We start from the raw sequence: 27339 nt of genomic DNA on the forward strand, positions 1-27339 counted from the left end.
AAATTAATTAATTATTTGATTGAGAAAATTAAAAAAAAAAATGGAGACACATTTTAAAACTCATCAAATTACCATTTTTCTGAAAAAGATATCACTGATGCCATTTTAACCATTCATGCCCAAAAAAATAAATAAATAAATAAATAAAACCATTAGAATGTGATTATAATTACATGTATATACCACATTAAAGAGCCCAAAATATACTTCGTAGATTTTCATTTATTTATTTTGGCCCAAAAAAAACAGATTTTCATTTATTTATTTACTTTTGGTAATAAATAAATAGTAGGAGGAGGTGACTAAAAATAGTTATTGAAGTGTGCTAACAGAGTTAGGGCGTAGAAGGGGAGTCGATAGCAGAGAAGAGAATTGTAGAAAGCAATGAGCTTGGCGCTGCTCCAATCTTATTCTTCTGCTGAAGAAGAAGAAGAAGATGTTCGTGTCAGCTACAATTCCTCCGATGACGACGACGACAACGACCGCCGCGAAGCTTCGGCTTCTCTGAGCCGTTCGATCGGTGACAGATCCTTATTCGACCTCCCAAATCCCTCCTCTAATCCTTCTGGACTTCCTTCTGCTTTTGATGCCTTCTCCGAGGTATTCTCTCTCTTTCTAATTTTTTTTTTTTTTTTTTAAATTTAGTGTTTGCCGGCTTAGAAATTCGCAGGAAAATTGATATTGTTTTTGAATTTGTAGAGCTGGTCTAAATTTTTATTTAATTTTTCTGTGGGGGTTGTGTTGTGGATATGGAGATTTCAGGACCACCGGAGTTTTTAAACAACTCGGTGGAAGAATATGGTTTCTCTGGAGATGTGGATCAGCAGCATGGCAGACATGGTGGTCGCCGGAATCGCAAGGACAAGAAAGACGTTCCTGCTAGTACGGTTTTTTTCTTTTTTTGTTATTTTATTTACTTTTTTTCTATCAAGTTTTCAGTTGAGGAAATTTGATATCTCTGCTTCAACTAAGCTGTTTAAAATCCGGAACACAATAAAAAAGTTAATGAAGATGAAACGAAATGAAATCTTTAAAGAACATTTAATTGTTTGTGATACTTAGTTCATAGTTTAGGCATTGATAATGTTTTGCATAGAGATTACAGGTCTTCATTACAGGATAAATATTTATATCACTAATAAAAGGAAAAGAAAATGTCCACTGTATAGAAGTACTGTTTATATATAAAGAGAGAGGTGAATTAAATATATATGTGTGTGTATATATATATGTATATATATTCAGAGTTGCATGGTGTAAATTATGAGTTACTATATGTAGTTTTTGGAAGTATTGAAGCATGTAGTAAGGCTTTAAACATAAAGATAACAATTGCTTTTGTTATATTTCATCAAGGTTAATCATGAAATTTACTTTATTTTAGTCTTGATTGAGTATAATGGAAGGTCTGAAGAAAAAAAGAAGTGTATCTAGTTTTCTCAACTTGGAAAAGAGGGAGGAGGGGTGTAATGTTTTGGGTTTAGCAAGCAAGTTCATGATGAGTATATAGTTGTTGTTATCAGTTATCACTACATACATGATAAAATGATAAACTAGTGCTAAACTACTTGAATTATCACAAAACAGTTTTCATTGTATATGCTTATATTTTTGAATGCGGAGTTTGATCTTATTGAAATAATTGTAGATGAAGTTACTAAGTATGGCTAGAAAATGCCCCTGGGTGCCTAGAATGAGGATATCTTATTGCTTTACTAAAGAAAAGCACACTCGAAATTGATTAGACATATTTTTAATCCATAGAATTAAAAATTGGAAGAGTTGTAGTCACAGAAATTATAAGTTATGTAATATGATTATTTATTGGCTGAAGGTATTTGTAATCTGTCCCACTTAGTTGGGAATAAGATTTAGTTGATTTGAAACTTTTTCTATATTTGGAATATATATGGGATAGTTGTTTTCCGAAAAACAGGTTAAGGGGCATTTTTCGTGTCTTGTGTTGGCTTGACATACACAAGATCTACTTCTTATTTTGCTTAAGCTTTTGGGAATTATAAGAACTTAATATGGTATGAAAACTAAGTTTTTTTTTTTTTTTTTTTTTGGTTTTGTATTTGGCTAACATCCATTTGAGTTGTTGTGCACATATAAGGCCTGCTACCATTCTTAAAACATTTTGAGTTGATGGTAACTTGACAGTTTCAACTTGAATGTGGTGTACTAGTATATTAATTATGCTAGCCATCAAGCATGCAATGTTGCTTGAGGTAGGTATATTGAAATGTATGGTTTCTCTACCATGCAACAATCACTGGAAGAAATAGTTTCAGCATTATACTTATTTTGATCATGCAATAAGATTCACTGATCTTCCAATGTAGCATTTTTATGTAAAACAGTTTCATAATAACAGTTGGCAAATGGAACAGTTGTTTAGCTTCTGCCTCTAAGCATATGCAGTATCACTTCGATCAGAATCTAGCTTACCTATTATGTACTATACATAATAATATTTTTAATTGTAATGAGAAATAATTTATTAATTGAAATTTTTTTTTTAAATTATTATTTATAATTTGCATGTTGATAGTAAATTTGTATGAGGCAACTTAAACTAGCCATATGTGTGATTAAACAATTCATTTGATGTTTTGGTATTTGAACTTTAGTTAATATGTGAAAGAAGATCTTCTTTGAATATATTACTTTGAGCTTAGAATATATAGCTTGGTTGAAAGAAAATGTTCTTTATAAGAAAGTAATGAACTCTTTGGGAAGCGATAGTGTAAAGTTTGACTTTCAATCTAGTTGAATTACATAAGGACTTGCTGGCTTTCAATTGAAAATGGGACATTTTTGTATTTTATCATCATGATATTAACATTAGTTGGGTAGCTATGCCTTCACTAACATATTGACAAAAAACATTTGAAGATTGTAATGGTAGTTTATTTAGATCTGTTAATTGGCAAAACCTCAATCAAGATGCATGAGAAATCTTGGATTAAAGGATTGGGCTTCAAGACTTGCAGATATCATGTTGATTTTTTCTTAAACCTGCTTTGTCATTCATCTTTTGTAGAAAGGTTTAACTGAAACTTCATTTTCTATATGGTCCATAGTTTACTATATCTGTTGATTGAGCTGCTGCATGCAGTAACAGGCTAGCTAGAGGTGACTGCATATTGGCAGTAAGTAATACATACTCATTGAAATCCTGATTTCTTGTTATATTTTAATAGGTTCCATAGTGGAAGCCAAAGCTCAACTAGTGGGAATCCATGAACGAGTAAGAAGTGATATTGAGGGTAGCCAACCTCTAGTATCAGCAGTTTCAAGCACAACACAAGGTGGCAAACGAGTGGCAACTGCAGCCAATCCAAATGCGGAGGATGCTGCAGACCTGCTAAGGTTAGTTTTCTTTGTCTTTTTGGACAGATGTAATGACATTAAGATATTAAATTGGTATTTAAATCATAATGGCTTGAACCAATGCGGCAGATTTTATCATTAGGATGTCCTTGAAAGGATGACATATATTTTGTTGTCAGCATACAATTACATTTCCTTTTCCTTCAAGTATCTATTGGTATAGAGAATGTATTAATAATGACTCTCAAATCTTGTAGTAAAGTGGGTTACCCTTGCATCGGTAGTAGAACTTGCCAGGTTGGCATTAGTCTCTTGGCTTATTTCAGTTAATTCGATCTGGGTGTCAGAGATATAAATTGGAATGATACAATGATCTGTTGTCAATAAGTTGCTAGTTTTCCTAGTTTGTACTTTGTATAGATCCGTGGAAGACTACATGATTATTATCGGTCACTTGTGGTACAATTTTGCGCCCATTCAAGTTTTGTCATGCCCTAAAATGCACAATTCTTTTTCACAGAATGTGTTTGCAATGTGGAATACCAAAGACATACTCTAATGCACGAGGAATGGTGTGTCCGATGTGCGGTGATCGTCCTTCTGCAGACCCAGATAAAGAGCCAAAAAAGAAGGGATCTACCATCAAAGAAAAGGAGAAGAGTAAGAGAATGAAGGGTCAGTCATCTCATGCTGCATGGAAAAGTGAAACGGAGATGCAGCTCCGCCAGCAATTTGATTAACAGTAGCTGAGAAAGTTCATGAATTTGTGGGGTTAGGATAACATGTTTTAGGATTATAACTATATATATATATATATATATAGTATCAGTGCTGTTAAGCTCTTAAATTGTCAGAACTGAAGTTTAATCAAGGTGTGTGCCTTTATGCTTTGTTTCAAGAATGGGTTCCTTCTTTTTCTTTTATTTTTTATTTTTATTTTTGACAGCAAGATGGGTTCTTTCTTTGTGATTTTTATGCTTTATGAAAACTAACCATAATAATATTGTCCTTGAAGCACTGCATATAATCCTGACAAATCACGTTATGATTTCACTTAGTTCATCAAGTTGTTCAGTAGTGTTGATAAATTTTCCACTAGCATATCAGTTCTTCATTTTTCTTGGTCTTAATCTTGATTGTGAAAATCTTTTGATCGTAAAGGTAGTAAGAACTCGTTTAATTATTTGTTTTGATGAGTATACTTGTTTGAGTAGTTTGATTTTATATTTGTTCAATTAAAATCTTTTTTTAACTCTTAGCATTTCTAAGTGGCATATTTGCCAACATGAGTTACAAAAACAACAACACACCACCCATAAATCTACTCTAATCGCAAAGTAATGCAAATCTACTTTAAACTCATGGTGAAATATTGGGGATCTTGTATGCTAAAAAACTACTTTTTCACTTTTACAAAATCAAACATTTCTTTGTAAACGAATAATTTTGTGTTCGTTTAAGAAAAAGGAAAATTAATTTTGCAAACCTTGTAAAGTTCTAAAGCTGCCATAGAAAGTAATTGTTGACAAATGAATATAAATATAATTTCTTTAGAAATGGAGTTGATGATTTTTTTTTTATTTTTTTATTTTTAAAGAAAAAAAGGGGTGCGAATTTGAGAAGTATTAAGACTCATCGTATTCCATCGGAGTTTTTAGATTGAAAAATTCACATAACAGTTGCCAATGCCTCGACATGACAAGTTATTCTTTAGAAAGGGAATTGATGATTTTTTTTTTTTTTTTTTTTGTCATGGTGCTAATTTAAGAAGTATTAAGAATTGTCATATTCCATCTAAATTTTTAAATTAAAAAAATTCAAATAACGGGCCAATGCATCATTATGATAAATTAGTCATATGAATAACATTACAATTAATAACTAAATTAAAAATTTAGTCAAGGATTTAACAACAATTAAAACTTGTCATTCTTATATTATAAATATATATATATATATATATTTATAATAATCTTAAACTTATCAAAATGTTTATTAAATTTATTTGTCATTTATGATCAGTAATATAGTAATATTTAATTGATTTTTTTATAATTAATTTTTTTTATCTATTTAAAAATTTATTTTTTTATATTTAGATTATGTAAATACATTATCAATAATACTTTTACATATTGACACATTTAATACTATAATTGATAGGATTCAAATTAGAAATTATTATTACAAAAATCCCATAGAAACCTCATAATAAGCTGGGAGATGATTCTCACAATTACAAAGTACGATATATACACACACATCATAAACCTGTAAAATATTTATATCAACTACAAATCTGTGTGTATATTTGTGTATATATTATACACATCATAAACCTATAAAAAATATAAATCCAACTTTTTTCTCAGAACCTGCCCAATGTGAGATTCTTTCTTTCTCATCCAACTCATATCAGATCAGATCACCAAGTTTGAACATTGACAATCATATCCCCAAAAAGAACAAAAAAACATTGACCTAATGCACATTACCTGAAACACAGACCACCTATTTTGAAAAAGACTTAAAAAATAATAAATGTTGGGTTTTTATTTTTGATGGCTCTTGAACAAAAATATTTGAATAATGAATAAAAGTTTTTCCTTTGTGCTTGTGAAGTAGGTAATAGAGATTTTTTAATTCTCTAAAGCATTCAATGCCTACACATCAAAATAGCCATCAACATCACTATTATGATTTATTAATTTATCCAAACAAGCATTATCATTATTATTAATTTTTATTTATTTATTACACCAACCAGTTGGTCTGCCTCAATCACTCAGATTCTCCCATGTGGCTACGACCCAACAATTATATATCAATTTAAAAAACAAATAAAATAATGATAAAATGGAGGCGATTGGCCATGTGTAGTTTTCAGGGAATGAAAAGAAATTATTTCCATGAAGAACGTGGTTTGTATTAAAAAATTAATTTTTATACTGTGGGACATAATTAATTAATCATTTTGAAGCCCACCTTCATTAGTATTTAAGTGTTTACGATTTGCTCTTTGAGAAATACGTGAGAGGTTTCAGGGTGAGACAGAGAAAGAGAAAGAAAAAGAAATATACATTCGTCAATGGCGACGCTTTCAGTGCCCAATCATGTTCCTCCAGTTTCTGAAGACTCTGAGCGGCTCAGAAAGGCTTTTGAAGGTCTTCTTTTCTTTATCTTTTTATCTCTTTCTCATTTGGGTTTGGATTATTTTTCACATTATACTTTATTTTCTTTTTTTTTCTAATTTCCGTTTGGATCGCGGGAAAATCCTACTGGGAAAATGTTTATTAATGCTAGTGTTTGTTTATGGAAAATTTGGAAAATGGGTTGTTTTTGATCAATGATCATCTGGTTTTGCTGACTTGATCTGGTCATTTGTGGTGTCAGTAAGTTATTGAGTTTTAATTCGATCTTGGATATGGATTAGGGTGGATCTACCATTAACATACACATTTAGCTGATCGATCAACAGTTTGAATGTGGATACACATTAGACACCGTCAATCTGACTATAGCACAGCTTTCTTAGCTCATCTACTAAATGTTGTAGTGTATAGACTGTAAAGTTTTGCTTTTTATGTTTGTTTAGACTTTAGATCATGGGAAACTTAAATCTTTCCAAACAAATTTTTTTTTTTTGGCTGAAAAAAAAAAAAGGATTTGAGAATTTTTCATCTTCGTTGCTTTTAAACTTTTTAAGCGTTAAAAAATTGGATTTTCTTTTTTTTTTTCGTAGAAATAAAAGGTCTATTTGTTTGCCTTTAGTCAGTTATAAAGTTATAGAACATCTAGAAAAGTAAGTACAGCACTTAAAAAAAAAAATAAGACCCTTTCTTATCTTTTTTCTTTTTATTTTGGTCAATACCCAAAAGGCTGAGTTTTCTCTTTTTTATTTTTCTCCACAGCTTCATGATTTAATGCGTGTCACACATTATCTTGGGATCAAAATTTTCAATCATTCTATGTTTGAGATAGCAACCAAATTAAGCCATCAAAATTTTGAACATCCATAAATTTCAAAGATGCACTATATATCGAGTGAACTCTCTATGCTACAAATATAATTTATATGTTTCAATATGAACCTACTTTTTAAATTAGTACCATAAAGAATTATTATAACAAATTATATCCAAACATGTTTTTTACAGGATGGGGAACTGATGAGGCAACAATCATAAACATATTGGCTCACAGGAATGCACGGCAGCGCACTACAATCCGACAAGTTTATGCTGAGACATACGGAGAGGAGCTCCTGAAATCACTAGAGAAAGAACTTTCAAGTGACTTTGAGGTCGGGTTTTATATTTCATATCCCTTGCTGCCATGGTTCTTGCTCCTGCAAAAGCTTTATAGCAAAGATGGAAAATCAGGGCAGCATGTTGATACTCTGTGTTAAATGTATTATATTTATATGTACAGTCTTGACATACATTGTTGAGTCGACTTCCTGATTGTTTAAAATTTTTGGTACAAATTGTAACTTGTTGCTGAAACTTTGTGTACAGAGGATAGTTCTTCTGTGGACTCTGCGTCCTGCTGAAAGAGATGCATTGCTAGCTAATGAAGCAGCGAGGAAGCGTGGTAATGGAGTTTATGTTCTATTGGAACTGGCTACCACAAGAAGTTCACGTGAGCTATTTCAGGCGAGGGAGGAGTACCATATTCGTTTCAAGAGATCTCTGGAAGAAGATGTTGCACATTACATAACTGGAGATTACCGCAAGGTATCCTGCTTCAGCTCATGAACTCCAGTTTGACAATATTGGATTAAGAATTTGTGTTGTTGAAGATATATAAAATTTTGTTCACTTGGTACATGTATGCCTCTCTATCAGTTTCTCATTGAAGATTTTTCATTTTCATTTTCCTACCAGCTTTTGGTGCCTCTTTTGACTGCTTATCGGTATGAGGGACCTGAGGTGAACTCTTCTCTGGCCCATTCTGAGGCTAAAATACTGCGTGAGAAAATTTCTGAGAAAGCTTATAATCACGAGGAGGTCATCAGGATCCTCACTACTAGGAGCAAGGAACAACTCAATGCAACCCTGAACCACTACAGAGACCAATTTGGCAATGCCATTAACAAGGTATGCTCAATTCTGTCCCTCATCAGCCATTATGATCTCTCTCTCTCTCTCTCTCTCACACGCACACACACCTGTTTGATATTTATAGTCTTGGCAGTTGCTGCTTTTCATTATATCCTTGATTCTTTATCAAATTTGGAAGAATTTGATCTTCGCTAGTTTTGTCACGATGACAAAGTCCAGAAAATGAATTATCAAAACAAACAAATGATAATTGAGTAAGATATTTTGGTGAAAGAGCTGATATTTTAAGCAACAAGAAACTTCCTTTTCCTATGATATGCGAGAAAAAAGATGTTCAATTTTGAATCTGTGTTATATATTCTACGCCATGTGCAGGACCTGAAGTCAGATCCAGAGGATCGCTACCTCACTTTTCTGAGAGCCACCATAAAATGCCTGACTACTCCAGAGAAATATTTCGAGAAAGTCCTCAGACTTGCCATTAAAGGACTTGGAACTGATGAAGAAGGTCTTACCAGAGTGGTAGTCACCCGTGCTGAGGTTGATCTGAAACGTATAAATGAAGAATACTACCGCAGGAACAGTGTCCCACTTGTGCAGGCTATAAAGGGTGACACTTCTGGTGATTATGAAAGAATGTTGCTTGCCTTGCTTGGTCATGAGAATTGATGAGCAGCATTGTCATCAGTGTTATGTGGTAGATTAATTGTGTGGTTTTTTTCAATTTGGTTTCAATTTCTGTTGTTTCTTTTGGTGAACATTTTCCTTTCAGTTTGCATCTTACTCTCATCTGTCAATTAGTAATGGTATGTGTGTTTCTTTTATATATGTAGCCATATATGGTTGTATTTATTGGGGAACCTTTTATTAAAGCCTATATTCTGAGTCAGATCAAAACTATATACATTTCAAAATTTTAAATTTTCAGATTTAAAACAACAATTGGTCAATGTATCCCAACATGACAAATCATATGGAGTAATATATTAATTAATGATTTAAAATTGGCAATGTAATGGAGAGATGATAAACTTTGGCATTTTGAGATTCTTATAAAAATATATTTTATCTAATTTTTATGTGGTATGACTATCTATACGTGTCCCATGTGAGATTCTTACAGGATTCCTTCTTTCTCATCGTACTAATATCAAGATTAGGTTACCAAATATATGAAGTATGAACATTGACAACCAAGTTTCAAAAAAAAAAAGAAAAAAAAAATGTGAACATAGAGGAAATGCACATTACGTCAAAGATGGATCACCTATTCTGAAAAAGACTTATGCTTTAAAAAAATATTAAATTTGGAGTTTTATTTGATAATTCCTAAACAAAAATAAAATATATTTGAATAATAAATAAAAGCTTATCCTTTGTGAAGTAGGTAAAGGTCACTGGGATTTTTATTCTACAGAATTCGACGCAGTATTGCACATAAATGTCATCATATTATTATATTACCATTTGGCAAAACAATTATTATATTACCGTTAATTTATTGCACCTACTAGTAGGTCTACCTCACCCAATGACATTCTCAAATCTGGCAACAATCAAACCACTATTCAAATAATTGAATAAAATAAAATAAAGAATAAGGCAATAAATAATGCGGCGATAAGCTTTAAACCATGTATGGGAACTAGAACCATTTTTTTTTTTAATTTTTTATTATTATTTTTTGCTTCCTTAAAACATATTCAAAAGAATGGCGACAAATTACATGAAGAAAGTCCAAAACAGTGGGGGCCAGAAAAATTGCCTCATATGAAGAACGTGAGTTGCATTAAAAATTAATTTTTATTTTCAGAGACATAATTAAGTAATCATTTTAAGCCCTCCTCCATTGATACATGTATGTCTTTCTGTTTTGACAGAATGAATACAGTAATTATCTTCTCAGAATCAAGTGCAAAATAAATTAAGCAGGATGGAGTGCAAATAACTCATTTGTCCTAAATTGATTTTATAAAAAATTAAAATATAATTAATTTTTAAAGTCCACGGTTTAAGTGCTTGATCATGTCCCTCTGCCTCATAAAGGCTTTAGAAGGAAAGGCTTTAGAAGGTCTTCTTTCTTTCTCTTTATCTCTTTCCCATTTGTTTTTAGATTATGGCAAATTATACAAACTTTTTTGCAAATTATACAAACTTTTTTGCAAATTATAGAAACTTTTTTTTTCTAATTTAAAATTTTTTTCATATGCCCTTTCCATTTTTTTTTTTTAAATTGTCACATATTCTTTTTATAGTTTCAATTTTATTTGGCATAATTTTCTTTTTTTAAGTTTCAATATACACTAAATCTTTTTGTGTTCTTTTCTTTTTGTTACTATTTCATGTGAATTCTCTTCCCAACTCCAGTGTCATTGAAAAAAATCTATAACCTTAGGACAAACAAAAATTTCTATTAGCTGTTGGAGATTTGTTTAACTCGTTTTTATTTTTCTTTTCCTAGCTTTAAGTTGTTAAATTTTGATATTGATGGTTATCAATATTATGATAAAATGTCCAAGCATCAAGGTTCATAAGGTTAAAGAAATGCTAGTTTTTCTATCAGTTAATAAGTTTTTTGCTCTCAGAAATTTTTTTATTGTGCTAAAAACATCGCTAATGAAAGGACTATGTACAAACAGGAACAGCTCAAATGTATTTAGTCATCATGCCTTTTTTTTTTTTTTCTTTTTCTTTTTGGGTTAGATGAAACCCAAACGAAGAAGGTAAAAATAAATAAATAAATAACACTGTAGATTCAATGAAAAACAAACGGAAAAAAAGAGATTAAAATAAAGGGTTTGCATATATTAATTGCTTTGGTTTATTGCCAAAAAACAAAAATTAAGATCATAATTATATTAATTACAATCATTTATTGCAAAAGAACTTTATTTGGAAGTTATGGAAGTCAAAATAGGGAGAAATCAATCTTAACCATTCAATTTGTAAATTATTACATTCTCATAGATTTCTAAAAACTTAGAAAATTTTGGATTTTATTTAAATTTAAATAATATCAATTTCTATACTGTGTAGATAGTAATTCACATTCATTATTATTAAAGATGTTATTTAATTTGTCATGATATTTTGATAATCTCAATTTTTTTTCCAAATTATTTAAAAATAACAATAAATAGGATAATACTTGAGCTTTTATGTGGTAAGTACTTAGGAGTGATTGCCACATATCACATCTAAATTATTAGATTTATATTCAAAGAGCAGCTACCAGTTCATCAACAAATAAAGATTTAACAATGTAAGCATCCAACGTGAAGAATGACAAATATTAACTATTTGTACATCTAAAAGTCTAATTGGTTAGAATACAATCTCTAAAATTTTCCAATACAGACTAATTTATAAACTTCTACCATATATATGTGTATATATATTCCACCTTTTGTTTTTTTATTCTATTTCTTATATAAATTCTAAAATGTTATAGAATGTGGTGATGAATCAGGATGATGAATATCCATGATGCCATAGTAGTTCTCATAGGATAAACTAATGGGACTACGTTGGTACTTAGAAATAAGAGAAACTACTGTAAATTTTAAGATACATAGAGATGATAGATAATATCAATGCCATAGTCATATACATGGCCTTTGTATAATACCTATCAATTACATACTAGCTGAATTCCTAATTCCCACACAAAAGATAAATCAAAATTCCCATATATCCATTTATATATGTGGATGGGCTATATATGTACAGTATATAATGTCATAGTATTATATTTACAGAATGAACAGGCCATATCATTATCAGAGATTGTTAATTGTATATTTTTTAAATTCGATATTGGAAAATTATTTTTTTTCTCATTTAGGAGCTGTAAGGACAGATAATTGGATTAAGATGTTTTTAGTAATTTCCGTACAAAGTCCTATATATTAATTATAAGCAAAAATTAACAAATAATAAATAAATGATAAAGCTTTTTTCTTTTTGGATAAAACAGGGAAATTTATTATTTAAGAGTGAAGGTTACAAATATCAGCTTGAAGGATATTACTAAGCCACGTCGGGCCAACCTCAAGCCGGGACTCATAAACAGACAAACCAGTTGCATAGTTGGCTAAACTATGCGCTACAGCATTAGAACCCCTGTAGTTAAATAATGATAAAGCTTGGTCTAGTAAAAAAAATAAAAAGATATATAATTCAAACTTTGAGCTGGATGAAATTTTTTTAATGTTGTCAAAAAAAAAAAAGCAAAAAATAAATAATAATAATAATAATAATAATAATAATAAAAGCATAAATACATCCAAATGGCTAAACACTTGCCACCAAAGAATATTTTATTTAATTAAATCAGAGATTTGGATAAGAAAAAAATATATTATATATATATATAGTCGTTCTATAATTAGGACCAATCGGACGAAAAATATGCGGTCCAAAAACGTATGAAATTACTCGGCAATCGAATTACAATAAATTTCGCAAACGGTTCAGATTATTTTTTGTCATACATAAAAAATAATTACGGCAAATTTTACATTTCTTTAAAATTTCTGCTATTCATTTCCGTATGCATAGTTTCACACAGATCTGGCCGTTTAAAATTTCCCACCCATATATATATATATATATATATCCTTGTTGGGAAGTGTTTAGTAAGGAAGCTGGCCAGCAATGTTGCCTGGGGAAGAATAGTTGCAAGCAACGATAATAGCCTGGCCATATTGGCACCAGCGGTGAGCACAGCCTACACTGGTTGAATCTCGCCAAACCACCTGAGTGTACTTTTCGCAAGCCCCACCGACGAAGGAGTTGGAGTCGTGATCATAGTTGACCTTCTGTTCTACCCACTTGTTCACAGCCACAGTGGCCGGACTATCGCTGTCCTCTTGGTCCACCATTTCAAGTTTCTCACCGCATCAGCTATCACGGTCAGGATTCTCCCATTCGCAGTCTCGTGCGAGCTCATCGACCACCTCACGTGCATGAGCTGCGATGTCGGTGTCCCATGACAATGGTGGAACGCCCACCACAGCACGCGCTGAGTTATGGGGATTCAGATACTCATCTATGGTGGAGTCTTGGGCATGGGAGGACTGCAGCAGGGCTAGGCCCAAAATAATAACAATGCAAATGCTAAAATGCGGCATTTTGATTTGGTTTTTTTTTTTCTGTGTACCTTCAACAATCCAATGCAATGGTATATAAATTTTCCAAGTGATTATTATCCAGCATAAAAATGTGGGAATTTATAGGCTTAATATATGATTATAATATTGATGGAATGAACTAACTTGATCCATGGAATTCGATTAGCTTTCCCTCATCTTAATTAAATAATGGCTTTGTGATTCATCATATATATATATATATATAAAATTCTAACATGATCCATGAAATTCGATTAGCTTTCCATCATCTTAATTAAATATCGGCACTGTGATTCATCATATATATGTATAATTCTAATTGCATATAAATATATTCTTGGAACAGAGTATATCATAATGTGAAGAAACTCGATCGTCATAATATATAGTCATGGTTTAGTGGGCAAATACTCATTGATACGACAGCTCATACAAATCTTCCATTATGTGAATGATGGTCTATAAAAGATTTGAAGGTATAAAGAACAATATTGCAACAAGGCATCAATTTGTTTAATTTTACCAATTAAAGGCCAAAATCAGATGTTATTATTTTTATTGGTTTATATTTAATTTTATTTGCTTGTTTAATTACATATTTAGAATATTTAGAATATATATATATATATATATATATATATATATATATTTTTTTTTAATTAATGAAACAATATATTATTTGCTAAATAAACCGTTGTAATATTAATTTTTCAACCAATAAAATATTATTACATTATTTTTATCATATTATTTATATAAATAATTGGTACCTATATTGTTATTGATGTAAAGAAATATTAGCATGCGTTGTTAATTAGAAATTCATTCCCTTTTTTTTCTTCTTTTATTCATTTATTTATTTGAATATTAATAATGGGGAAATTCAAACTATGATCCAGCAGTAATGATGCGAAGAAATATTTTATTGGTAATGAAAATGGGTAAGGAGGTGAACCACCCTATATACATAACCACCAGATAGGAGCATTAGTCTATGTTAATGCAAATTTAATGATAAAAATATCAAATAAATTTATTAAGATGTATACTAATGTGTCAATATTTGATGATTTATGTTTAGTTATATTTATTTTTTCAATAATTTACTTATGCATAACTAAATTATATTAATTTATTAAATAATATAACATTAATATATGATATTTGGTATACTACTTAATAAATTTACATAATACTTTTAACATTACTTTGTAACACTCTAAATAATTTTCTCAATGTTGAATTCTATCAAAATGCATACTTAAAATAATTCAGTCTAATATAGTGTAACGAACCAGACCTAAAGGTCCCAAAAAAAAAGCCCAATTCGAGTGTTGCATAAATCTAAACTTGGTCCAACTAAGTATACAAGCACGGACCCAATGTAACAAGTATAGCAGAGCCCCATTAATTGTTGGACTTTATTGGAATATAGTTGTACACAATCCTTTTTTCTCCTCCCATCGTATTTTATATAAATTTCCTAAATACTTTTGTTATACACAAATATTTAGTTTTATAATAACAAACATTGTTTAAATGTTGTGTAGACTCCAGCTGAACAATATCAAAATGTCCAGTAAACAACAATAAAACAATTAATTTTTTTTTTTTTTATGATATGAACATCCACAAACTTTAACTTGGAGAAATATCTCAAACAATATATTATTTGAGAAAAAGTATTTTTGATAGAATAATATGCATATGTTTAACTAATAAGAACTAAAAGTATTTTTTATATTTAATTTTTTTGTGGTAAAAAGCATAGAGCGTTAATTAATTCATATGTAATATATATTTTTTTCTATATATTTTATTTAATTATGTTAAACATTATTATATTTGATAAGGAAAATTAAATATTCTCCTAGGTTCCAACATTAATCAAATTTTTATTTCAATTTTTTTTTTAACATTATCCATCAAATATAATTATATTTATATTGTTTGGTTAATGTATTTTAAAAATCTTACTATTGTTCAGATGGAATCTAATGGAATATTTAAATAATATTTAATAATCCGGAATTAAATATTTTATCTTAAATAAAAAGGGATATTTTTTAAAATACTTATTATATATATTAGAGCTAATTTCTATTTGTCACTAATGGACCAATGTTGATTTGATAAATATTAATTAGTTGTATTTATTTTATTTATTTAATTTTTTGAAAACTAAAAAGCTAGTTTGGAAAAGTGAACCTTATTGGTAACATATTAAATTACTCTGTTAGCACGTATTAAATTCCTCTATTAGCACGTATGATCCAAGATCCACTGGTGATGGATCACCACTGGTGATAAATAAAATTTTTCTACATATTATTGGGGTTTTCTAACAGTCTTTTTGGGGGTTGAAGTACCCAACAAATTTTAGGCACAAAAACATTCGTTTTCACATATACCATCTTGCCAAAACTCATTTGGTATCAACATTTGAACCAGCATGTAATTCATAAATAAATAATATAACCTAAATGAAACAGAAGTGATGATGTAGTTCATGAGAAATTGACAACAAATTTGCATTACCAAAAATTAGGGAGGTATAAAGAGGAATTTATGAATACAAAAGAGCATGCCTTATCCAATCAAATGCATACAAAAGCAAAAGAAATTATTGAGAAGGCGTATGCATTGTATTTGTACAGCAGAAGGAACTGAAAGCCTAACATTCTATACACTGTACAATCACATACAGTGACCCCAAAAAAATAAATGATAAACCCAGTTTTAACAGGATGCCAATATCAAAATCTTAGATCAGCAACAAAAACATAAATAGTACATTTGCATTTCCAAAATTTTTTTAAAGTACTTGGAAGCAAAATTGCTTTATCTACTACACTTACTGAGCACATTGAGGCTGTTTGTGCAATCCTGAGAAGACAAAACTTTTCTTTAAGGTTATCAGCATCAGACTTTACAGTTGAATCCAGTTTGTTTCCATAAATGTAGTTGTAGTGGTAGTGGAGAAATAAGATACTAATGAAGTAGAACAACAACAGTGCTTCTTATGGCAGAAAAAAGGAGAATGTACATCACTTCTTGAGAAGTTTCTGAGAGAAAATCCTCTTCGAATACGGGCTGTTGCGTGAGATTGCTTTGTGGGACTCTATTGCTTCAACCAGTAAATTGTGCATGGGGCCCTAGTTTGATCAGAAACATCAAGACATGAATCAAGTCGAAGAACAATAATTCAAGCACCTTCTTTCTGATAGACAAGACATGCAAGTAGAACTAGACATATTCGTAAATGAGTGAAATTCTTAAATTAAATGAATAGATATAGATTATTTTAAGTAAATTGGTTGGGACCTTCAAAATGAGTTAGTTGGCTTTGATTTAAGATTAAAAAAAGCACTGGCATTGTTGAAAATTTTTAAAGAGAAATCATGCACATAAAATCCTACAGAGTGATAAAAGTTCCAAACCTCAGATACTCGAAGAGCTGTTTGAATTACATAGTTTGCATGCGGATCTTGAAGCAACTGTTCAAAGTGAGAAGAGGATAGCAATTCATGAATGATTCTTGATCGATGCTCATCCTTTAACACTAAAAGACATTTTTCAACCACATGACTGCTGAACTTCTGTGTTGAGAGGTGCAAATAGTTTCCTTCAAATTGAGAGACTAAGTTTGTAGTGGCAGAAGGAATTTTTAACTCCAGGATAAACTGAACAACATAATTTCTGCAAGAAGAAGCACACCTCATGCTTAGTGGAAAAAGAAATAGAAGTATGACCGCAGGTGTCTCATTAAATGCCAGACTCAATGAATAAAGTGGAGTTAGTGATGTGGAAAATTAGTGTTCACATATGAAACACAGCATAATTTTAACTGCTTCGGACCACATTTCAGGAAGACAACAAGAAGCTTCTCCTTAAGAAGAGGTCATCAGTAGAAAAGGCCTCCTACCAAACATACCACTTAAGCAGTATACAGAGGTGCAAAAAAACCAAAAAAAAAAACAAAACAAAAAACAAAAAACCAAAAAAAAAAAAAAACAAAAAATGTGTGAGAGAGAAAAAAAAGAAACCAATTAATACTCTCTTTCTATCACCACGCACAGTTTGATAAATAGACTAATTAATAATTCTTATAAAATAATACTAGCAGAGAATTGATAAAAGTAATAATTACCCATAGGCATCTTGAGCAAGCAAAAGACCATTCGCAGATATTTCTGCAACCAAATTTTCACGATGCTCCCCAGTGGAATGACTGATGCATCGTTGCAGAACACAACACCCATGTTGATGAGTTGCAATGTCAACACAATACTTCGCAGCAGCTACAAATATAAACTGCCAGCGTATATTGATAGAAAGATATGTTATATATCTAAAAGGAAGGTGAAGATAATATACAAGAACGGATATAAAAGCACATTAGCCATCCATAACTAACTTGATGTAGTAAAGAGATAATTGTTTCCATAGGAAAAAGACCATTGAAGGCCCCAGAAGCTGTTTATTTACTTTTAGCAACTGCAAGCACTCAACATTAAGTTATTTTTAGCTTGCAGGAAGAGCTTCCTAAAGTTTAACTGATTGCCACATGCTTCTTCAGATATTTTAGTATGACAGCAAAGCATCAAAAAAAGCCATTATCATGGCCAAACCCAGACAACAGATCAACGAGCTTGAGGCTTAACTTTTTAATACATGATATTCTTTGTTCCATCTCTAGTCCTATTTTCTTTTTCGAAAATATCAAAATAAGTATAATTACATAGAGCTTCCTATGAAACACAAACATAACCAAGGGAGAAAACTCAAAACTTATCCATAGTATGAATGCTTGATCTAGTTCTCAATTCCACTAAAAAACTCACAATTCTACTTTGTAATTAACATCGTACATAAGGTTTCTGCCAATGTAAACAGGTAATCTTTTAGATAAAGAATTAAATCCTAACATAATGTCGTTGCTCTCTTGATAAGTTGATGAGCCTTTCGCAGTCATAGTCTAATACAGATTCTGAACGATACAAACAGCAAAGAAAGAGGCTTGTATTTCTTCATGTATCATTCCTGCTATAAGGGATTAAATATTGCCTTAAGCCGATATGTGACTTCAAGTTCACCTCCATCAAATTCCATGTGGACTGCCTAAGTTCATCTTAGAGACTCAACATGGGAGCTCTAATCATTTACATTTTAATATTTTATACTTCACCCTTGGTCTATTGGAGGCTTATTTAACTATAGGGTCACTCATGCAAGATGGGAGAAATATTCTACGATTTAGTAGTGTCACATACATACTTTCTCTTTTTCACGCTTACATAGTCTAATAACTCAGTAATATTACACAATCTGGATTTATATGAAGCGCAGGTCCCAGCCTATTCAACCTCTATATAAGTTTGTTAAACTGGTGTATTGACCTCAGCTTGTATCATCCGTTAAAGATTCATATATAATCCAAGAAAAGAAAAATTGGCAATCTATCATCGTCACATTTTCTTCCATTATGCCACTGTCAAGTCTTAGCACATGTAAAACAAACTTGCATATCCCAAAAATTGTCTGTAACATCAAGTTCGTTTATGGAGGATAACAAACAAAAGTGGTCTTTCAGCATCAAACAAATTTAAAACAATGTTCTTATACTGTCCCATGTCCATATATGCTAAACATAACCTGCCCTTTTGCTTATGTCATGTTATCTTTTATCTACAGAAAGGGCTTTGACGATATAACTTGGATCTTGCAAATTACAAATCAGGTATCATCTTCTGAAGCATCATACAGATTGTGTGTGTGTGCATGTGTGTTTTAGTGTAGGGACATTTTTCCTATTTAGTTTTTTCCTTCTTTCAAACGTTAATAAACATTAAAAATTTTTGGAGCGTTTCTTTGAAATCCCAATTACAAGGTTAGGCTGCTACACAAACTAATAAGTGGGTATAGTTAAAAACATATCCAACAGCATTACCAAAACCAGCATTTGAAAAAACTTATTTCAGATATATTAGCATGACATGTAGCATCTAGCAAGCAGGCTCGCATGCTGCAGAAAGTTCCATGGAAACTGTTGTTATCATTGCAAAATATTAACCATTATAGCATCTACAAATGCTATGATGCTTAAGCAATAAATTTTATAATTCATACCGATTTGGTCAATTAATTCATCAAACCAAGATTTTGCAAACTCATCCACTCAGTTTTTCTGTATGCGTGTATGTATGTGTCTGTACTTGCAAATATAACGCTCCAATTAAGATTTTGAACCAAAGAAAAAAGTTAAAACAATATGAAACCTAACACCAATAGCATAATCAAATCTCTAGTTTGAAAGACAACAGGTCACACTTCTGGAAGCCTTGATAATCCTAGACTTCCTAAAATTGACCATTCTGGTGTATGATATGGTCAATTAAAGTTCAAATAGACCTAGCCACAGCATAAGGAAATCAAAATATTTGTACATATATATGATAAAAGAATAATTAGCATGGCAGTCATCAGTACTTTAGATGTCAACAAAAACTGTATAATTGCATAATAGCTTACTTTATACAACGACAGAAGGTAATTCTCAGTTCTGGGCATATTTGTTTATATAGTTATTCATCCAATTTATGATCTAATAGGACTCAGCTGTATAATTAGTTCATCACTATGAAAATCCATAAACCTAGGTAAATTTAAGAGAGATTGTAATTTGGAAGTCACCATAATTCCGTAGAGAAAACCTTAACAAGAGCTTAAAAAAGACAAAAGCAGTATTTTTTTTTTTCTTTTTTTTTTTCCTGCATAATCTATATGGTAAGGCACAACGACAAACATCAGTGGTATAGATAGACACCAGCTTGACATTCCAAGAAATCAAACATAAGAAGACTACAATCTAGATTGACCAACAAGGACATGAAGCATGAATGTGGCTATATATCTATATAATAAATTTGCAGAAATTTGGCAGCAGATATTCTATTGTGAATCATATTAGTAATTCCATGTTTCTTGTTCTGACTATGTCATACAGATAAGAAGAGGAGAGTTCAACAAATAATAATGCAAGATGAAACAGAGAAAATGCAAATTGTTAAATTTACACAAGATCTGTGGAGAGTTCTAGAGTAGGTTGCATGTGATGAGTAATGAAAATGAGTCAATTCAAGATTCAAAAACAGGCCGATCAAGCGTATTAGAAAAAGAATATGCATTTACAGGAAACTTAATAAAAATCGTGCACATACTAAGAATTAAAAAATGTACATCTATGATACTTGACAAGAGAATGTCTTCACCTTGTTATCTTCATTGCTAAGGCATTGCAAACAACGTTGGACAACATGATTTCCATTCAGGTCCTTGATGAGAGCAAGAAATCCTGGTTCAAGAGCTGATATAACCAATGAAATTTGCTGTCTGGTTTTGAGAGTCTCTATCAACTTCTGCACCACACGAGTGCTGAAAGAGGAGAAAACAAAGTGTTAAATAACTATAAGAAGAATTGCATTGCAGTGTTATCAATGCACAACTTACCCATGGGTGTTCAAAGATATTCTGACAAGCTCCCCTGGTTCTGCAGTCACCATGATCAAAATCTGCATTCTCTGTTCTTCATTGCACACATCCAACAACTTCTGCATAAGATAATTCCCAAATGGATTCATCATAAGTTCAACTACATGGTCAATAATCTCGCTAAATATTATTTGCACGTCTTGCGGGGTACCCTCATCCAACATTCTCTGTAAGAAGCGACAACCATGCTGATCCTTTGCTATTAAGTATATATACCCTTGAGCTTCAGCTAAAGAGCTGTACTTTGGTGGCAGAGAGAATTGGAAATATTGCCTACTGTTCCGAGAATTTTCACAAAGCCCTATAATTTGGCGTCTGGCATCTACCAGCGACCTCTCCAGGTGTTTCCCCACACCAATGTCATGTAAGTTACCCTTATTCTGACCCCTAGGTCGATCCAATCCCTTATTGACCATATAATTAAGGCCTTCTCCCTGAATAATGAAGCTATCTTCAGCAGTAAAAGCCTCAGGACCACCTTGTGGGATTCCAAGTGAAGGCACTCTACTCCTCCCATTAGTTTGAGGCAGGCCATACATGAAATTTTCAACACTGAACTGATGAGGCCTAGGGCAGGTCACTTGTGGAGAATTAGGAAAATTCAATACAACTCTTTCTTCAATAGAATTCATACCATTTCTTTGTGCATAAAGTAAAGCATCAGCCATGGATAGTCCACTTAAAGGTGTGGCTATGCTTGATACTGGACTTCCTCTTTGGTAATAGTTACTTGTCTGCTCCTTTGTTTTCTGCCTAGGAGAGCTTACTGAGTTACTGCAGCAATTCAACCCTGAATACAATGCATAACGTTCACCGGGTGAAAATTGTGAACCCGAAAAGTTACCCGTTTTACATTCCGGCCGCAATCCCAACATTGCTGAATTCATCTCACCCTCAAAACCCGTACCAGTCCTTTCGACAGGGCATTGAAATCCCACAAAATCAGAAAATGCTCTCCTGACCTTCTCACAACCACCCTGTTTATCGAAATTGAATCGATTATTTCCACCCAAAGATCCATCACCAACCCGAATTCTTTCTCTATCTACCAATAATTCCTTGAAACTAGAAGAGTCCTCTTGTTCATTACTAATATACATTTTACTAAGATTTCGACTTAAACCCAGTTCATCAATCAAGCTCTCATTGGATTTCTTCCTAATGGGTGAAACGGGCAATTTCGAATCCAACCATAATCCATTTGGATATATGGAAGTTCCACAAGGCATGTGTGATTTAAGCTCTTCCAGTGAAGGTGGGGTTGGTGAACCATTATCAGATAAAGAATGGCAGCAAGAGAACAAGCTAGAGGAAGAGCCATCAGACTGGAGAGAGAACCCACTAACAGGGGAAGATACACATGGATACTTACAATGACTTGATGGGTCATCATCATACATGCCATTAATCGTCTGTGTTACAAAAGGCCGATGAACATGACCACCACCATGAACATTATGATGATGATGATGATTATTGTGTTTTTGATGAAGATGTTGGTGAAGATTGTGTGATGTTGCATGAGGGATCTCATCCAACAACATTTCAAGTTCCTCATCATCCTTCATGTTTTTTCTCTCAAACTCAACTCCCTCAAACATCAAAAAATAAAACACGCACACACACACACACACACACACACAAACAACAACAATAACCCAAAAAAAAAAAAAAAGATCCAAGAAAAGAAAATAAATGCACAAGACAACAAGATTGATTCCCACAAAACAATCAGACCAATCCCAGAATCATAAAAACCCACATCATATATCGATTCAGATAGACCAAATAACAGATACCCAGAAGAGATTACCACTTTATGTTATCTGGGTTTTTGAAAAAAATATCGAAAACGAACAAGGTGGTTTTCCTGTTGATGGGGAATTTCAATTGCATTCCATTCCAAAAAATCATCTCATTTAGGTTTATGGGTATTCTAATATGAGTAGTTGGTGAAGCATGCAAAGATTGAAGGATTACATACGGTTACTTGTCACCGTAGATGTACAGTCTCACGCCATTAAAGCTGGAGAGCAAGAGACGCTATGGCCTATACACATAAAGATATAAACAAAAAAAATATATATATTTTATAGAAACACGGAAAGAGAGCAACGAAGAGACACAAAAAAACACTACACTGTGAGAGTGTTTAACACTGTATTTAAAAAATAAAAATCAATAAAAAAAACTTTTTTTATTTTTTAATTGAAATATTATGAAGATGACACTCCTTCATCATGCGTGTGTAACACGCTCGATTCTGACGGTGGGTCCCAACCGTGTCAGCACTGCAATGAGCATTTGTCCCTCGGACGATCTTTTTGGCACAATATATTGCCATGTGGCGCGTGTCCATTATTTTAATATTTATTTATTTATTTTATTTATTCGATGAATGTTAAATTTTTATAAAATAAATTTTTTTATTTAATTATTTGAGAATTAAATACGAAATAATAAAAGAGATTTCACGTTTGATTTTTTCTGTTACCCCGTATCTGGCAAAGACTGCAACAACCTCTCTCAATTCTCTCCAATCCATAACGGTTAACAGATATTTTATAGGGTTTTTTATGTGTTCTTTTTTAAATTACCTAAATACCCTTGCTTTGGCTTTGTCGTTTGAGAAAGATAAAAATAAAATAAAATTCAATAAAATGGAAATAAAAAATAAAAAATCTTTTTCAGATTTTGTATCCAATGCATTACTGTCTAAGGTGCATTGAGTATGGAAGGATTGATCTTGACCGCTCATTTGTTTCCTCATTAGCAAAAGTATATCCACGCTTTAAATATTGTTCTTTGCTTTCCATTTACCATTTTAGCAAAAGTTTGATGTAGATATAATTTGTTGTTACATGAAACTTTTACATTTATATAACAAAAAAATAAAAAGGCAAATTACACTTAGTACTACTACTCCTTTGAGAAGTTGCAATCTAGGCTTTTCAAATTCAAAATATTTCAATTTTAGTGTAGTTTGTTATTTTGATCAATTTTTTTCTTAAATTATATATAATTTGTTTTTTTTAATGATTTATTAATATTAATTAATTATGTAAGGGGGAAAAAACATAAACTTAATATAAAACATGTGTTAGCCAGAATTCCAATTAAATCAATATGTAACAAATTAAGATTTAGGGCCTAAATTATAACATTTTAAATTTAATGGTTGAAAGTGCAACTTCTCTAAATTAGAAGATAGTAAAATTTGATTAACCGAAAAAATAAAATTATAGAAAATAAATGCTCATTTTAACTTTAAAACTAAAATACAGTATAATTTATTTTCTTTTTAGAAGGAACATATTTCGCAGATGATAAAAATATGTTTTCATTATGATGTAATGCAACATTTATGTACTTTTGCTGTTTTGAAATATTGACAGTCATATTTATTTTGCATGTTTATGGTATAAAAAAAAAATTATAGGATAAAAATCCAAAAATTCTTTGTCAAGTTATTGTCAATGTATTTGGGAAAGTAATATTCTTCATTTTCTTGCTAGCATGCTTATTACTTTTCTTTTTCTTTTTCTTTTTTTGTTTTTTATAAAATCTAATAATGTTTGTGTGCACATATGGGATAGGTATTAATTACTAATAATTGGTCTTCATACCATAATAATTGAGTCAAACTAACTAAGTGATTTTTTTTATTTTTTGATTTTTTGTTCCATTCTCAAAGTATTATTGTTTTCACGACCGGGAAAAATATATCTCTCATTTTCTTTAACTTCTGGGTATATAATGTCTATTTTATACTTAAAAATGCTCCTATTATCGTATAGTTAAAAAAACTGTTGTTATTATGTTTTTAGTACTCTTATGTATTTATATGTTACACCTACAAAGATAAAATTACTATATTTTTAATTAAATTAAATGTTAAAATTTAAAATTATATAAGATCTCAGTAATATTTATTTTTTCTAAATAGGATTTTGATATATTACTAAATTGGTGTTTAACTTTTTTTTAATTTTAAATATAACTTTTGATTGATTTTCGTTTAATAAAATAAAATAAATCTTATTTAAAATTGAACACACACATATATATATATATTAGAGATATAATAATTTATATTTGAGATTGTTGCTTTAAAAAAATAGTGATTTTTATTTTTATCCTTAAACTGTTGTTACAGAGACATGAAAATTTTAAATTTGGAATTATTATTAAAAAAAACATCATTTTTATTATTGGACTATGCTCCCAGAGAATATAAACTCTAGAGTTTGCACGCAATTTCTAAAAAAACAGGTTAAATGATCCAATTTGATGGAATGCCCAAAACATCTCATTTGACGATATTACCCTTCTACATATAAAATTCATAAATACACTAATTTTTGTGTCATTTGCATGAGAAAATTTAATTGGGCAATAGCCTTGCAAGGACATAATATTATTTTTCCTACACGTAATTATGAAAAGCAGAATTAAATTTAAAATATATATATATATATAAAATGGAATAGACAGTTTCATAAATTGGAAACACCTAACGTAAAACCTTCATTATTATCATTATTATTATTTTTCCACTTTATTGATAAATGAAGGCTTCTCAGTGGTAAGCCTAATGGGACCACATTTTATATGTATTGGTCACGGACAAGATGGCTCTGCTCACTTTTTGTGACTTTTTTTTTTTTTTCTTTTTTACATATATATAAATTTACTTGGCCTCAAAGAAAGGGTTATAATGGTAAATTAATTTTTCAAAGGAACAAAAAATTGGACGAATTGGAAATTGCCATACGGAGTAGGCAAATATCTGTGTTTTGTTTCCTTAGCCGGAAAGCGAACAACTTTTTGGACCCCACCTCTGATTCTCATAATCGGCCCAAAGCAAAGCATTTATTTATTTTTTATATCTTTATTCCAATCAATGCTCGACACGTGACATTCTTTATATCTGACGCGTCGAAGCTGACGGCGATATTCTCGTTTTGGTACTCCTCGATTTCTGGGTTAGAGATTGAGACAGTTAAAAATTGATGCATTAGTCTCCACTTTCATGTAATTTCCTTTTTTTTTTTTTTTTTGTTGTTATTATTTTTTTTGGAATGTATTTCAAAATTGTCGATATTTTTTATTTTATATAGTTTTTGCAGATTTATTCAAAAAATTACGATATATCGTTCAATTTTATTTTATCAACGTAACAATTAAAAATTATACAGCAACTTTATTTTTATTTAATTAATCAATTAGAACAACAAAAGATAAATAATATATTTTTTGTTTTTGTTTTTGATGAATTAAAAAGAAAGGATTTTATCACTAAATTTTAAATTCAAGATTAGCGAATTATCACTATGCACAAGCTTGTTTATTAATTTTATTTGCCTATTGATTTGACAATAAATGTTCCCTTACGATGAGCCAAAATGACATAACCAAATAATTATATATACATATATATGAATAATTTATTCAAAAAAATAATTATATATGAAAAATCAATAAATAAAACTCAAACTAGCAGAATAATATAATATTAATGAAAAAATTATTATTTGCCAGATAATATTTTTGATATATAACTGTCTCATTATTATAAAAGCAAACAATAAACCTCCAATATCAACAAATTAGTATCATAGCATTTTTATTTTAGTGCACATATATATGTGTATATATATATATATATATATAATGTTATGAATATATAAATTTAAATTGGAGGGATTATTATATTTTAATACCTCTTATTTTTTAGGTTTTATGATTTAGATACTCAATTTAAAATTTATGGCAATTTGAACTATGTTTAACTATTGTTTAACACAATATTTAAGTCTTCCCACATGAGCGTTATATTATATATCCAAATATATATATATATATGATATTAAGGTTTAAAATTTTAAAATTAAAGGTATTAAATTGCATTATGTTAAATTCATACAAAAATGCATAAAACCAAAAACTTAGGTCATAAATTATATATTACAAGATAATCTCGTACAAAATATGGAAAGTAACACTTGAGAGCATACATCTTCCTCATAATACCATACGAAGACCACGCATTTTAATTTCGAGGCTTGCTAGACTTCGAAATGAAAACTCAATGTGACCCCGATCCATGTAGGACTGTGTTTTCAAATATGTACAACGAGGCAAACGAAACAGCCAAACATGGTCTTGACCCTGACCAAACATTGTTTTTATCCACAGAACACAACTCCGTGAGATTGAAATCTGTAACATAAACAAAGTTAAGCCATTAAACAAAT

At 30.7% G+C, this 27339-nt stretch overlaps 3 protein-coding genes across 3 annotated transcripts; 2 read left to right on the top strand and 1 right to left on the bottom strand.

The window, feature by feature from the left end:
• The first annotated feature begins 306 nt into the window (after positions 1-306).
• On the top strand, positions 307-4259 carry LOC107421544 (uncharacterized). Its single transcript, XM_016030802.4, has 4 exons — positions 307-600; positions 756-882; positions 3207-3375; positions 3857-4259. The coding sequence occupies exons 1-4, from the start codon at positions 385-387 to the stop codon at positions 4074-4076; spliced, it is 732 nt and encodes a 243-aa protein (XP_015886288.2). The 5' UTR covers positions 307-384; the 3' UTR covers positions 4077-4259.
• A 1969-nt stretch (positions 4260-6228) lies between these two features.
• Positions 6229-9223, top strand: LOC107421542 (annexin Gh1). Its single transcript, XM_016030800.4, has 5 exons — positions 6229-6500; positions 7494-7639; positions 7854-8072; positions 8223-8435; positions 8775-9223. The coding sequence occupies exons 1-5, from the start codon at positions 6425-6427 to the stop codon at positions 9066-9068; spliced, it is 948 nt and encodes a 315-aa protein (XP_015886286.3). The 5' UTR covers positions 6229-6424; the 3' UTR covers positions 9069-9223.
• Positions 9224-16127: 6904 nt separating this feature from the next.
• LOC107421499 (uncharacterized) lies at positions 16128-23180 on the bottom strand. Its single transcript, XM_016030750.4, has 5 exons — positions 21041-23180; positions 20803-20965; positions 17682-17845; positions 16972-17230; positions 16128-16686 (listed from the first exon to the last, which is right to left on the bottom strand). Exons 1-5 carry the CDS (start codon positions 22681-22683, stop codon positions 16579-16581), a joined length of 2337 nt encoding a protein of 778 aa, XP_015886236.3. The 5' UTR covers positions 22684-23180; the 3' UTR covers positions 16128-16578.
• Between the last annotated feature and the right edge of the window lie 4159 nt (positions 23181-27339).

This window comes from Ziziphus jujuba, chromosome 9, assembly GCF_031755915.1.
Source record: "Ziziphus jujuba cultivar Dongzao chromosome 9, ASM3175591v1".
Classification (NCBI taxonomy): Eukaryota; Viridiplantae; Streptophyta; class Magnoliopsida; order Rosales; family Rhamnaceae; genus Ziziphus; species Ziziphus jujuba.

What these genes read in the sequence shown, in the direction of transcription:
- LOC107421544 (XM_016030802.4), top strand. Translation starts at nt 385, where the DNA reads ATGAGCTTGGCGCTGCTCCAATCTTATTCTTCTGCTGAAGAAGAAGAA. An exon ending in CTTTTGATGCCTTCTCCGAG is followed by an intron (nt 601 to 755) that starts GTATTCTCTCTC and finishes GTGGATATGGAG; the next exon opens with ATTTCAGGACCACCGGAGTT. An exon ending in GATGCTGCAGACCTGCTAAG is followed by an intron (nt 3,376 to 3,856) that starts GTTAGTTTTCTT and finishes TCTTTTTCACAG; the next exon opens with AATGTGTTTGCAATGTGGAA.
- LOC107421542 (XM_016030800.4), top strand. Translation starts at nt 6,425, where the DNA reads ATGGCGACGCTTTCAGTGCCCAATCATGTTCCTCCAGTTTCTGAAGAC. An exon ending in GCTCAGAAAGGCTTTTGAAG is followed by an intron (nt 6,501 to 7,493) that starts GTCTTCTTTTCT and finishes TGTTTTTTACAG; the next exon opens with GATGGGGAACTGATGAGGCA. An exon ending in TTGGCAATGCCATTAACAAG is followed by an intron (nt 8,436 to 8,774) that starts GTATGCTCAATT and finishes CGCCATGTGCAG; the next exon opens with GACCTGAAGTCAGATCCAGA.
- LOC107421499 (XM_016030750.4), bottom strand. Translation starts at nt 22,683, where the DNA reads ATGTTTGAGGGAGTTGAGTTTGAGAGAAAAAACATGAAGGATGATGAG. An exon ending in ATATCTTTGAACACCCATGG is followed by an intron (nt 20,966 to 21,040) that starts GTAAGTTGTGCA and finishes CTCCTCTTTCAG; the next exon opens with CACTCGTGTGGTGCAGAAGT. An exon ending in TTAGCAATGAAGATAACAAG is followed by an intron (nt 17,846 to 20,802) that starts GTGAAGACATTC and finishes ATACGCTGGCAG; the next exon opens with TTTATATTTGTAGCTGCTGC.